The sequence below is a fragment of the Neovison vison genome, chromosome 6, assembly GCF_020171115.1.
Source record: "Neovison vison isolate M4711 chromosome 6, ASM_NN_V1, whole genome shotgun sequence".
Lineage (NCBI taxonomy): Eukaryota > Metazoa > Chordata > Mammalia > Carnivora > Mustelidae > Neogale > Neogale vison.
The window spans coordinates 207,845,914-207,860,230 of NC_058096.1; the positions used below are offsets into that span (position 1 = coordinate 207,845,914).

The following is a 14,317-nucleotide window of genomic DNA, read 5'->3' on the forward strand; positions in this document are numbered from 1 at the left end:
AGGCCACTTCTCCTTTTACACCAAGTTGATGAGCAGGTGTTCTGTTTGAAGCTCTATGCACAGGATCTCTCCCCATCACATTGAGGTTCTAGAGCAATAGCAATCTGTCTCCAGTTGGCACCGAGATTTTGGGCTCAGCTGTGAAGCAGGCCTTGGTTTTCTCTTCTTTCATCGGCTGATCATAGGATGCTCCTTATAAGGCTAGGGGCACGAACAGAGGGCGAAACTTTGATTCAATACAAGCAGGTGATACAGAGGTCAAAGCTATTATTTTTGTGCAGCTTCCTCGTGTCTTCAAGATGTCATAATAACCCAATTCCAAACGGCTCATGTCCATTGAACGACGAATTGCTTTGTCCAGCCTAGTTGACAACTTGGTTAGTCTGGCTGAATATCTCCTTTCTGATAGGAGGCACAGGAGTCTCAGTCACTTTATGTTTTTTGGTCTGGCACTTGGTTTCCTACTGGGGTGCAGGAGGGGGCTAGGAGCTGCTTTTCCAAATTTCTTTGCTGCAGACACTATGGCCTTGCTCTAGTACTCTTGGGGAATATGCTGTGACTGTATAATTAAGACATAGCAGAGACTCCTGACAGCCTTTTTACTCTACCACAGCAAACTCTAGTAACCATGGGCTTTGCAGGGTCTTAGAGCCCCAGCCATAGACTGCTCATACCACAGCCTGACTTCACTTCTTGATAGGAGGAACGGCCAAACACGGTGGCCACGTTTATGTACGTACTCCAGGATAATGTCCCCGCTCACGAGTTTTCATTTAGTGGGGCGCATGGGTGGCTTAGTGGGTTAAAGCCTATGCCTTCGGATCAGGTCATGATCTCCGGGTCCTGGGATCGAGCCCCACATCGGGCTCTCTGCTCAGCGGGGAGCCTGCTTCCTACTCCTCCTCTCTCTCTCTGCCTGCCTCTCTGTCTGCTTGTGATTTCTGTCTGTCAAATAAATAAATAAAATATTAGAAAAAAAAGAGTTTTCATTTATTCACATTCCTTTTGCCATGTAAGGTAACATATTCATAGGTTCCAGGGATTAGAATACGGACATCTTTGGGATATCCGTATTCTGTCTACTATAAGGGTATTTCCAGATGTTGGCTATTCAGAACAAAGCTACTAAAATCATTGGTACAGGTGTGTGTGTGTGTGTGTGTGTGTGTGTGTGTGTGTATAGCTTTACTTCTCTGGGGTCAGTGTCCAGGAACGCAATGACTGAGTCGTACCGTAATGGCATATTTTGTTTTATAAGAAACTGCCAGTCTCTGCTGGAGAAGCTGTAGTATTTTACTTTCCTACCACAGCGTCTGGGTGATGCAGGACCTCTGCACCCGCGTCAGTCCGGGGTGTTGTCGCGATTGTTTCTCCTCGCCCGTCTGTTCCCGCCGTCCTGAAATCTCACTGTGGTTTGCGTTTGCCCTTGACTCTGGGCTCTGTCCCCGCGGAGGCGCAGTGTCATCTCCAAGCGGTCGGTGCCTCCCCGGGCAGCGGTCCGAAGTCCGCGCAGCAGGCCCGATCACTGCGGCGAGCGGGCGGAAGGAGGGGGCCGGGGTGGGGTGCGCGGGGACAGAAAGCCTCCCCGACCGTCAGGCCCCCCAGGGGGCGCGGCGGTACCCGGTTTCCGGCCTGCGCGAGTGCAGGGCCGCGGGCCGCCGCGAGGGGGCGCGGCGACAGGCGCGGCGTGGCGGGCCCATGGCGTCCCCGGGCGGCGGCTCCCCGGGCCTCCTGCTCTGGCTGCTGCTCCTCCAGCCCTGGCTCGGTGGGGCGCAGAGCGGGTCCGCGTCGCCCCCACTCTCCTCGGCGCCCACCTCCCAGTCGTCCTCGGGGGGCGGCCACGAGGTCCCCGGTGCGAGCGTGTGGAAGGCTGAGGGACAGTCTGCGACCCCGGGGCCCCAAGAGGCTGCCGCATCCCCCCAAGTGGTGGCGGTCACCCCAGGTGCCTCTGGCTCGTACAGGGCTGTGACCACGGCAAAGCAACTGTTTCCTGCAGGTGATGTTTCTGGGCCGCGGAGAACTGGCCGGGGCCGAGGGGGCCAAGGGGGACGGGATCCTGCTCTGGGGAGATGGCTTTTCCTGGGGAAGTGGGGGTGGGAGTCGGAGTGGCCCCAACCCTGCGCTTGAGCTCGGATGGGGACACGTGGCCTTTCTCCGAGGAGCCTTAGGGGATACAGAGCTGCTCTGCGGGTGGGGTGGGGGCTCTGAGGGGACATGGCCTTGTTTTGAGGGTTCTAGACTTCTAAGCATTATCCCGACTCTGTGCGTGGTGCGGTCAGTGGCTTTACTTTCGGTCCCCTCCCTTGACTGACCTGCGCAGGATGCGGCCGGAGGTCCATGAGGATAGTGGGCGGATTCCCCGCGGCAGAGGGGAAGTGGCCTTGGCAGGTGAGCCTGCAGATCAATGACATACACATGTGCGGAGGCTCCCTCATTGCCAGTCGGTGGGTGCTGACCGCCGCCCACTGCATATTTGGGTGAGTGTCTGGGGCTCTGTGACCTAGAGCCAGTCCTGTCCCCTTCCCTGAGCTTCCTTTCCCTCAGTTGAAGAAGAAGGGTCATAGATCCTGCCCTTCAGGCTTGGGTGGATGGGAGGTGACCGAAGGGCCCTTGGTAGCCTGAAAGATTAAGACCCCAAACTGGGTTCAAAGCTCTTGCTGATTAGCTTCAAGCCAGTGTGTGGGCAAGGGGGAATATTTAAGAAGTGGGGAGTGCAGTAAACCAATATGGCTAGATTGGTGGGCTTAAACTTCCAAGCATGGATAAACTGGCAGAGTTTGTGAAAACACAGATTGCCGGTCCTCAACAGCCCGTCTCTGATATAGACCAGAGTGGGATCTGAGCACCTGCCTCTCTAACATGGATGCTCCTCACCAGGGAACCAGACTTGGAGCACCACTGGGTAGACTGATCAGGGGTCCTGGGATGGGCCATGGTGGTGGGGGGGGAGGGCAGTGGTTGGTGGAGAGAGGCCCAGGCTGGGAAGACCCAGAAGATAAGGAAGGGGAGGGTAGAGCCCTAGGATCTTTCTGCAGCCATGTGGAGTACACGGCAAAGCTGGGAGACATCTTCATGGGGGAGCATGCCTCCAGAATGGCCATCGAGATCCCCGTCCAAGACATCGTTATTCATCAAGATTACAATCCTATCGGATTAATTGAGAATGACATTGCCCTTGCTCTGCTTGAGTTCCCTGTGAATTTTTCCTCCAACGTGCAGCCTGTGTGCCTCCCCAAAAAGGCGTTCATGGTACAAGGTGGTACTGAGTGCTGGGTGACTGGATGGGGGAAGCTCAACGAAGCAGGTAAGACTGAAGCAAGACGTGAAGCTCGGGCCAGGCAAGGGGCTGCCTCGTGCCCAGCGGTTGGCCTGCAAGCTCAAGGGGGAGGCAGGGAGGCCATTTTTAAGCAAGCGGGTGAGGGAGGAGGGGGTGGGGAGAAGATGCCGGTAGGGAGTCATTAGTTGGTGTTCCACATTTTGATTAGAATTTCAGGACCTGGGGTCTCTGGTGATGAGCAAAGCGGGTTCTCTCTAGGGTGGATTTTAGCGCAGGGGGTGCTGGTGTTGCTCTCTCTGCTCACAGGAGGTGTCCCAACCGGAAGTCCTTGCCTTGGTGGACGGGGAGCTTCCTGTGAGAGAAAAGAGCCCAGAAAACTCCACTTGGCGAGGCTGTTGGGCTTTCCATCCCTGGGTGGAGGTTGGATTTGGTACCTTTGGGACACTTCTTGTCCAAGAATTTATGATCCTGCTCAAAAATAAAGCCACTTTGCGATGGACAGGACAGCTGTCATGATTCCTAAAGATACTCAGAGGGACAGAGAATTGGTTTTAATTTCTCAGGGCTGGTAAGGCCTCACCTCTTCCTGTCCTGATCTGTGCTTCCTTCGCCTGCCTTGGTTTTGAGTCCTACCTCCTCCTCTCCCCGACATCTGCTTCGGGCCTCATTGCTTCCTGTGTCAAATGCGGACCATATTCACTTCCCTAATGGGGTGTCTCTAGGTGGACACTCTGCATCGAGACCAAGAGTGGGAGCCGGGGGCTCCTGTTCTGTTCCATTAGGCAGATCTACCTGCTCCTAAATTATTTCCACAGATCAACCCGGAAGAGTTGTGAAATGGCTACGGGAGGCTGAGCTAAACATTGTCCGTTATGAGAAATGTAACACGATGCTCCAAACAGAGATGGAAACGAGCAGCGACCTAGTCAAGAAAGGGATGGTCTGTGGTTACAGTACCCAAGGAAAGGATGCCTGCCAGGTCAGCTCGTGGGTCCTTGGCTGTCTTGCCACTTTGTTGTCCCCTCACAATTTCCTTGTTTGCAGGCTTCGGGGCCTGAGGGATCTGCTGGCCCCTTCATTCACCCTTAATTCACGTCAAGGGATTTCAAGGGGGGAAATGCCGAAGGCTCACCTGGCTGGCCTGCTTAGAAGGGGTTGGGAGAGGAGGGGAGATTCAGGCAGAAAATTACCAAAAATGCAAATCACATGCTTTGTACCCCTTCTGTGTGACAGGCAGTGTGCTCAGTTAAAGACTTTATTCATTATGATTAGCTCAACAGACATTTTTTTGGGTTATATTCCATTTTTTGGGTACATGATTTTTTGCATATGTATATGAATTTTGTTTGCTAAAGTTTTCAACCCTTAAATCTGATATTCCCAGGAACCTAGGGCTGGTGGATGCCTGGGGGAGGGGAGTCCCGGGGAAGCCCCACGCGTGCCCATCTCCCCAACAGCCGGTTCTGATGTTGATTCTCTTCCATTCCTGTGTTTTTGTTTCTTTCTCTTTCTCCAGGGAGACTCTGGGGGGCCCCTGGTCTGTGAACTTAATAAGACATGGGTCCAGGTGGGGATTGTGAGCTGGGGCATTGGCTGCGGTCGCAAAAATCTTCCTGGAATTTATACAGAAGTTAGTTTCTACAAGGACTGGGTCATCGATCGCTTGAGTCAGGCTTGCTCTTGGGACTCAGCAGGCTTCCTCCCACTTCTGTGCCTGGTGCTGCCCCTGGGCATCCTGGTGGCCCCGTGATGACCCAGGCCCACCCCCCTCCTATTTCCGAGTCTCACACCGGGCCTCTCCTCCGACCTCCCACTCCTGCTCAGATGCCCTTTCCTCCAGTTCTGGTTGGCATCCCCTGACCCTGTAGAGAGCCACACAGTAGGAACTGGCAGCAAGGCTGGAGCCCCAAAAGCATCCCAGCCTGATGCCCCAGTCACCAGCCAAGGCCACACACACGACCTTGACTGTGCCCTGCCCACCTGGAAGGAGGGGGTCAGACATCCCCCAGGCTGAGAGCCCGCCGACCTGCCAGGGGGAGCGCGGGGCTTCCTTGTCATCTTGGAGAACCTCTGCGAGAGAAGAGCCCTCAGGAGCAGTGAGACAGCGTGGGACCTGGGTGTGGTCTCAGGCTGTCACCTGACCCTGTGTTGAAGCAGTCAGCTTGCTGATTGTGCAGAGAGAGAGAGAGAGGGACGGGGTGTCACCATGTCCCTGCTGAGGTGTGAGGCCTGGGTTTCCACATGGGACTGGAGTGTCTGGGGCTCCAGACACCCAGCTGGGATCCTGCCACAAGACCCTCCTGGGGCAATCCCGCGGTGGGCCCCCTTCCTCAGTCCCTAGTGGCCCCATCTAGGCTCAGCCCAAGCTATGTGGAGGCATTAAGGAGTGTGGAGATCTCTGATGTCAACTGAATAAATGGAGCATGTTCTTGTTCACTCTAAGTTCTGGTCTCCTGAAAGTTGTGGGCTTGCCTATGACATACTCTGTAGAGAAGTATGTTGCTTAGAACGAACTTCCTGGCATTCAGTAAACTCTAGAATTCTAGGCACTTGTCTGCCTTGATCCAGATCCGATGGATGGCCTTAGCCAGTGGGTCCTTCTGCCTGTCCTCCTGTTAGAGCCACCAGCATCTCTGTGGATGGAAGTATTGTAGTTGAGTGTGGCAGCCTCTGTAGTCAGGAGCGGGGTGGCAGGGGTCAGAGGTCAGAGACGGGGGTGTGGCCCACTCACACAGCCTCGTGCCTCCCCTTTGCTGTCCTGTGATGGACATGCCTTGAGGAGACACTATGGGCTGGGTGTCAGGACGCCTTGAGCCCAAAGAGCTCCCCACAAGGAAAAGGCAGGTGGGGGGGCCTGGCTCATGTGTGTGTGTGTGTGTGTGTGTGTGCACAGTTTCTTTTTCCCAGTCACCAGGTCTTGCGTCCCACAGTCACCTGGTACTGGCTGCTGATTCTCCTCCAGCCTCTCTTGCCCACCCGTCCTTCCAAAGGCTCAGTGCTAAAGCTCCCAGTTATCCAGGACCTCAGTGGGCAGTCTGCGATCGCCCCACCTGCTGTCTGAGGGAGGCCCGCGTGGGACACTCTGCTTTGCAAACCCTAACTAGTTACAGCTAAATTCAGTAAAGGCAGTAAAGGCAAAGAGGGAATCCCACAAGGGGGCTAGCCCGGAGTCCCAGCCGCGGCTGTAGGAACATACAGCTCTGGAAATTTATGGTCCAGATGGGATGCCGCATGGCATGCTGATATTAGACTGTGGTTCTTGCTGGGGACGGAGACAGGAATTTAGTCCTGTGGCTTAGTTCTTGAGGATCCGCCTCTGGCTGCCCAAAAAGCTAGGCAGAGCCTCCCCAAGAGTGGGGCGCCAACTGCCAAGTAAGCGGCAGCCACTTTTTGTCTTTCCAACCAATATTCTTGCAATACCTTTTGTGAACAGGCACTGGGCTGCAGGCGGGAGGGGAGAGCCCGTCGGTAGGATGACGCTTACTCAGGTCAGGGGCTTGGTGGCTGGGCAGAGCCTCTGAAAGACATAGATGACATGGGCAAATATTAGACTTTAAAAAGGAACAAAACAAATAGCACTGGGGGTTTCTGGTCATAAGAAGGAAGCTACATCTAGCAATGACCATTCCTAGGGCCCAGATCACGGTCTTGAAATACAAGCCCGTGGGGGATCCCAAAGAAATCAGTGTCTCTTGGGAAAGCGGTCTGCAAAACGTCCAGGTGTGGTGCAGGGAATGTGTCCGAGGAGAAGGAAATGTGTCGAACCAGATAGCAAGGAAGTCATCTAAATGGCCAGGATCATGTCAGAAGGACTCAGGAGCCAACCAGAAGTGTTACCCCTGGGGGACAGGTGGTGTTGCCACCCCCCCCACACACCTCTTGCAGAGAAATTACGTCATTCTCCCAGCACCGGAAAATACTGCCTTAGCTTCAGCCCTCACAAAAGCTGCACTTGGCCGTGGGAATGGACACACTGAGGATCCCAGCTTTGTAGAGATGCAGCCCAGGGCAGGTGCTTGGCCTTCTTGCCTCACTTGGGGCCAATTTGGCGGGGTTGCTTGGAAGATCAGTTGAGACTCAGTTGCAAATGCACTGTAGCTCAGCTTCACCCATTGCCCGGTTCTGCCTCCCTTGCTCCCTTCCCCGCGTATCTCCCGAGAGCCCTCCTCTACACAGACCCTCAGCTACAGTTCCTGCTTCCGGGGAACCCCATCGGAGACACCTGGCCAGACCAACAAGGGACATGAGTTTCAATAAGGGTTTCAGTTCCCTAATGCTGCCTAACCAACCACCCCAAACTCAGTTGCTAAAAATAACATGGCTTTCTTTTTTCTTCCTTTTTTTGGTTTGTATGTTCTATTAAGTAGCCATGAGCACTGAATTAGCAAATACCTAACAACCAGTCCTCAGGGAAATGCAGAAGGAGATTCACAGGACAGGAGCCGCACAACTTTGTCATCAGGGGGTCAATATGTGACTTTATTTTCTGTTGGTTTCTGGCTAAAGACACCTCATTTAACACACTCTGTTGATTCACTATCATTGAACTCAGGGCCCACAGAAGGGTCATTTGTGCCTGCACGAAGCTCACCTAACATGTGTTTTCTCTGCGACGCACATCACAGCCCGGAGTCCTTAGCGACCCGAGACAGCCCCTAAGAAATATGCTTGGGGATCATTTGAAAGAGCAAAATCGGCAGCAAAAAAAACAAAAACAAACAAACAAACAAAAAAAAACTCACAAAAATGGAACGATACGGCACACAATAGACGGGGAGCAGGACATGGGTTACCCTGTGGGAGCTGAAGCTAGAAGGCATAGCGTCGCCCTTCGACCTCAGCTGAGATCGGCTCTCGCCTTGTTTCTGATGAGGCATCTACTGTCACGCTTCCCTTCACATTATCATTGGTTTGGAGCCATTTCCTGAGGTTGTGCTTGGTCCAGTTTCACTTGTTTCGCGTTCATTGAGCTGCCAGGATCTCCGAGGTCATCGTTTTTATTAAATTTGGAAAAATGTTGGGCCATTATTTCTTTTCTTTTCTTTTTTTTTTAAAGATTTATTTATTTATTTATTTGACAGACAGAGATCACAAGTAGGCAGAGAGGCAGGCAGAGAGAGAGAGGACTAAGCAGGCTCTCCGCTGAGCAGAGAGCCTGACTCGGGGCTCGATCCCAGGACCCCGGGATCGTGACCTGAGCCGAAGGCAGAGGCTTTAACCCACTGAGTCACCCAGGCGCCCCACTTCCCAGTGATTTTTAACACCTGTCAGTTCTGGGTTGCTTTGGATTGACAGATTATTCTCATTATGCATTGTATCTTCATGCTCCTTGAGTGCTGGGTATTCTTTGATTGGATACCAGACACTGTGACTTTTACCTAGATGTTTGCTATTTTACTAGAAATTTTCTCAAGCTTTATTTGGGATGCAGCGAAATTACTTAGAAATGGATATTCTCAGGGCTCGCTTTAAAGAGCTGTTAGGACTGGAACACTTCTAAGTCTAGGAACTGTTATTTACTATTGCACAAGACCTTCCTTCCTTCCTTCCTTCCTTTAGATTTTATTTATTTATTAGAGAAAGAGAGAGAGCATGAGCAAGGGGGATGGGCAGAGGGTGAAGCAGACTCCCTGCTGAAGAGGGAGCCGGAAGCTGGACTTGGTGGGACTTGATCCTAGGACTCTGGGATCATCACCTGAGCCTAAGGCAGATGCTTAATGGACTGAGCCACCCCGGTGCCCCACCTGAGACAAGACCTTTCTGAACATGCTACCTGTCAGGGACCGCCTCCGGCCGGGAAAATCCCCGCCATTACAAGATGGCGTTGGCTCACTGCCAGCAAAATACGCTGCAAGTGAACACCGAACTTTCTGGTGAAGCCCACCTAAAGGAGGACATAGTCATTGGCTGTTTCAAATTTAATCAGCATAGTAACAGGACTCTCATTGGCTCTCCCCATTGCTTGGCCCCTTATTGGTCACCCTGCTCACTGATTGGTCATGTAAACGTATATAAGTGTGTAGACTTGCGGAAATAAAGAGAGAGAAGATACATCTGAACCGGGGCTTCTTGTCGTCCTTGCGGGTCAAGGGCGACAAATGGTGCCGAAACCCGGGAATTGTTAATGAGTAAGTAAAACTTGCAAGGAGAAAAACCGCAGGTAAGCGGGGAAGGAACCACAATTAAAGTGGTGGCAATCTTGTACAAGACCGCAATAAGAAGCGGGCGGCCATAGAGCCGGGATTTTCTTAAGGGACCACGATTAAAGTGGTGGCAATCTTGTACAAGACCGCAATAAGAAGCGGGGCGGCCATAGAGCCGGGATTTTATTCCGCGGTAAAGTGGGGAATAAAGGTCGACTGAAGTATATGTGTGTAAAAAGTCAGTGTGTGGGCGCCTGGGTGGCTCAGTGGGTTAAGCCGCTGCCTTCGGCTCAGGTCATGATCTCAGGGTCCTGGGATCGAGTCCCACATCGGGCTCTCTGCTCGGCAGGGAGCCTGCTTCCTCCTCTCTCTCTCTGCCTGCCTCTCTGCCTACTTGTAATCTCTCTCTGTCAAATAAATAAATAAAATCTTTAAAAAAAAAAAAAAAGTCAGTGTGTTAGTTAGTGTCTTTAACGTCCGCGTCTGTTGTCTGTGTGTTCATAATGGGATCTGAAGTATCTAAAGTGCGGTTAGAAGGGTCTTTAAAAGACCTGCTGTAAGCCAATGGAACTCCACTAAAAGCAAAAACTGCTCGGGCCTTTTTGAATACAGTGGAAAAGGCGGCTCCATGGTTCCTAGATGAAGGCTTGCTAAACATACCTCAGTGGGACCACCTGTGATCCAGGGTTTGGCCCCTGTAAAACCTATTAATGCCTCAGTGCCATATCAACCTTTGCCATTGAGGACCCGGTGCCACAGGCGAGACATTATCATAAGCTGTTCCATGTGAATGCTTTAACTCTTCGCCTCAAATTTAACATAACAAAAGCACAGGCACGGGACATAGTCTCCTGCAGAAACTGCTTGACTTTACTACCTGCACCGTCCTTGGGGGTTAATCGTAAGGGTTTGTTACCTAGTCATATATGGCAAATGGATGTCACACATGTTTCAGAATTTGGAAAGTTAAGATATGTTCATGTACCTGCTCTGGAATAATTTTCGCCTCAGTGCATACAGGGGAAAAATCCAGAGATGTTATTGCCCATTGCCTACAGGCTTTCGCGGCATGGGAAAAGCCATGCCAGTTAAAGACAGATAATGGTCCAGCCTACGCCTCACAACCCTTTAAAGCCTTCCTACAACAACCTGACATTCACCTGATACATGGAATACCCTATAACCCACAAGGACAGAGTGTTGTGGAGCGCACGCATCTTACAATAAAAAATGCGCTTTATAAACAAAAAGGGGGAATAGGGGACACCTTCAGGTCCCCTAAAGATAAGCTCAACACCATTCTCTTTATTTTGAATTTTTTAACATTGGACAAAACAGGTAAATCAGCTGCAGACAGACATGCAAGTGCTGCTGCTGCTCCCCCTAAGCCTTTAGTACTTTGGAAGGACATCCTCACAGGAAAGTGGAATGGACCAGATCCAGTGTTAGTATGGAGTAGGGGGTCTGTATGTGTTTTTCCACAGGAAAAAGAGGCTCCAATTTGGATCCCAGAGCGGCTGGTGCATGCAGCCTTGCCTCCGAACACCAGTCATGATGCTGAAGATGCTGATGATAACTCTGGAGATGCTACACCTCCTGCGGCAGACTCAAGCCAGAGAGCTGTGAGCAGTGGTTAAAGCATGGCTATATCCTTTACCAGTGACTAACTCTTCTCTCCTATTCCCTCCTCTCCCTTTGATGCATGGCAGGTCTGTAACTTGCTAGGAGCATGTACTGATATCTCAGCAGTGTCCATGTTAGCTACCCAGTACTCTGAGTCTTGGGCTTTTCCCAGTCAGGCTGATGGATACAGGCACTGTTCCTGAGCCCTGGCGAACACTGGGCATTGTTATTTCTAATCCTTTCAAGTGCTTATCTCTCTAGTTACAGATAGTCCCCCCCCAACCCCCACTCACTGATCAGTGCACGGGGGAGTACTCAAGGGGGAGTGTCTGCAGATCTCTGGAGTTCTCTATGCCCCCTCCCATCCCCTGTTCTCTGCATAGATGCCTTGCCCCCCAACCTCATAGCTTTACTTGCTCACTTCAGGGAGTCTCTGGGGTTCTGCCTAGGTTCCCCTTCTCTGAACTGTGGCCCAGAAATGCTCTGAAGGCCACAAGCAGAGCCATGATAGAACTCATCCCATTTGGTTTCTAACTATCAGTGGTCCTGCCCTTGGGGGCCTGGCATCCAGTGTCCTGAAAATGACCATTTCGTATTTTTGCCCATCTTTTGTTGTTCAGGTGGGAAGGGAAATCCTTGGTCATCTATCTTGGCCAGAAGGACAAGTGAGCACATGCATTTAATCATATTTTTCTATAATTAAAAGAAAATATCTGTAATATCTTTAAGTTCCTTCCCTTTATTCTGTATTTTTTTCTTTCTTTTATTCATTCTTCCTAGAATGTTGTCTCTTATTAAGCTTTTCAGAGAACAAAATTCTGATTGTGTTCACCTTCTTCATAATTTTGTCTCTGTTGACTTCTGCTGCTGTTTCTCTCTGTTCTTTCTTTCTTTTTCTTTTTTTTTTTTAAGATTTTATTTATTTATTTGGCAGACAGAGATCACAAGTAGGCAGAGAGGCAGACAGAGAGAGAGGAAGGGAAGCAGGCTCCCTGATGAGCAGAGAGCCCGATGTGGGGCTCGATCCCAGGACCCTGAGATCATGACCTTAGCCGAAGGCAGAGGCTTGACCCACTGAGCCACGGAGGTGCCACTCCATTTTTTAAAAAAAATTTAAGATTTTATTTATTTATTTATTTAGAGAGCAGGAGATTGGAGGAGGGGCAGAGGGAGAGAGAATCTCTAGCTGACTCTGCCTTGAGCACAGAGATGTGGAGCCCACCTAGGGCTTGATCCCACCACACTGAGATCAGGACCTGAGCCAAAATCAAGAGTCCGATGCTCAACCAGGCACCCCTATGATTTCCTTTTTAACAGGAGGACCATTTTCTAGGCTTTTTTCTTTGTTGCAGAACTACAGGATTTTTTGCAGAAGTTGAGTTTGGTATTAGAGCTGTGAGGCTCAGGAATAGAAGGTATAGATGTTGATTCCTAGAGTTTACTGATCTTCATTTGTGACCTTCTTTCTGAATGTTTCTTATGTACTCAATGAGAATGAATGTTCTCTATTTGTAGTAGTAAAATTCATCATACTGCTATCAGATCAAGATTATCAGTGGTGAAGTGCCTGGGTGGCCCAGTTGGTTGAGCGTCTGCCTTCAGGCTCCCTGCTCAGTGGGGACCCTGCTTCTCTCTCTACCTCTGCCTCTCTCTCTCTCATGAATAAATAAACCTTTAAAAGAAAGTTTATCAGTGGTCATAGCCAAATATCCTGTAATTTTTGCTTAATTTTGCCTCCATAAGCTATTGGCTTCTTAAAAAGAATGTTTCAAAAACTCTGGTTTCCCACGAAGTTGGTCAACTGTTTTTTTTGTTGTTGTTGTTTTTACCTGTTAAGGGCTCCTCATTGCTTCTTTTTAATTAATTATTTATTATTTTTACTGTATATAAATCTCTGTCCCTTATGGAATCTTTTAATTAATCAATTAATTAAATAAGACAGAGCACACCAGCAGTGGAACAGGCAGAAGGAGAGGGAGAGAGAGAATTTCAGCCAACTCAGTGCTGAGTGTGGAGCCCAAACGGGGCTCTTACAACCCCGAGGTCATGACCTGAGCTGAAACTGAGAGCTGCAGACTTAGCTGACTGAGCCACCCAGGTGCCTCCCTCCCTGGCATAATCTTTGCCTTTGATCCTGTGATCTGATAGAAAATTACTATCCCACCTTTCCTTTGCATCAGATTTGTCTGGTATTTAATTCCTATTCCTTTATTTCCGATGTATCTTCCTCTCTTTTTTTAGTATCTAGTATCTTCGGAGAGTCTATTTCTGGACCTTATTTTTTTCTACCAACGTGAAAGTTCTTGTTTGTCTGCTGTGTCCAATCTGTTCATACTTAACTGCAAATACCATCGTATTAGGACTCGATACTGCTCTTTGGTTTTGTGTTTTCTATTTATCATACTTCCCTTTTGTTTCTCGCCTTCCGTTGTGTAGGAAGCATGTCCTCGTCCTTTTAAGGGCTCCAGTGATTAGGTTACTCTGGGGGCGTCTGATCCAGAAGATCTCTATTTTAAGGTCGATGCAAGCAATGACATCTTCAAGCACCAGAGGAGCACCACCTGGATTGTTTTTGGTTGAATAACCAGGAGGCGGGAATCCTGGAGGTGCCACTCGGTGGGAATTGTACACCCCACCCCCCCCCGCCCCCCCCGCCCCCCCCGCCCGTCCCTGGGTCTGTCCAACATGAGCGCAGGGCTGCGGGCCACCGCGAGGGGGCGCCTCGAGAGGGCTGCCTTGCAGGTGGGTCCATGGCGTCCGGGGGTGGCCCCCTGGGCCTCGGCTCTGGCTTCTGCTCCTCTAGCCAGTGCTCGGTGGGGACCCCGCGGCTGCTGGGGGTGGTGGAGCATGGCGGGGGTGGGGTGTTTGATGGCGGTGCTGGTTGAAGGGGCAGGCCAGGGGGTATGCTCGGGGCCAGCTCCTGCCTCACTGATCTTTGCCAGGTGAGCCTTACCGCCCCAGTGAGGATTCTGCAATGACCCTGGCAAGTCCAGAGGCGCCCTCGCCACCAGGGCCCCTGGAGTCACCGCCCACCCCAACATCTACAACAGGGGCAGGGCCTCTAACGCTCACAGTGGAATCCAGCCAGACCACTGTATCTGAAACGTTCCCTCCTCAAGGTACTCCTTCTGGGCAGGTCTGGAGAGGTCTGCCTGGGAGGCTAGAGGGGAAGCTACTCTGCCCGGGAGCTAGAAGGGTCAGACTCTATCTTGAAAGGTTGGAGAGGAAGCCTGCGTCTGCACACTGATGGGTGTCCAGGGGCCGGCGGTGGGAA

The 14,317-nt window shown here is 51.1% G+C and overlaps 1 protein-coding gene across 1 annotated transcript; it reads left to right on the plus strand.

Annotated features, from left to right (window-relative positions):
* The first annotated feature begins 1,698 nt into the window (after window positions 1-1,698).
* On the plus strand, window positions 1,699-5,243 carry LOC122910675 (serine protease 44-like). Its single transcript, XM_044255284.1, has 5 exons — window positions 1,699-1,942; window positions 2,321-2,477; window positions 3,036-3,322; window positions 4,108-4,256; window positions 4,794-5,243. The coding sequence occupies exons 1-5, from the start codon at window positions 1,699-1,701 to the stop codon at window positions 5,025-5,027; spliced, it is 1,071 nt and encodes a 356-aa protein (XP_044111219.1). The 3' UTR covers window positions 5,028-5,243.
* Window positions 5,244-14,317: the final 9,074 nt, after the last annotated feature.

What these genes read in the sequence shown, in the direction of transcription:
- LOC122910675 (XM_044255284.1), top strand. Translation starts at nt 1,699, where the DNA reads ATGGCGTCCCCGGGCGGCGGCTCCCCGGGCCTCCTGCTCTGGCTGCTG. An exon ending in GCCGCCCACTGCATATTTGG is followed by an intron (nt 2,478 to 3,035) that starts GTGAGTGTCTGG and finishes ATCTTTCTGCAG; the next exon opens with CCATGTGGAGTACACGGCAA. An exon ending in AAGGAAAGGATGCCTGCCAG is followed by an intron (nt 4,257 to 4,793) that starts GTCAGCTCGTGG and finishes CTCTTTCTCCAG; the next exon opens with GGAGACTCTGGGGGGCCCCT.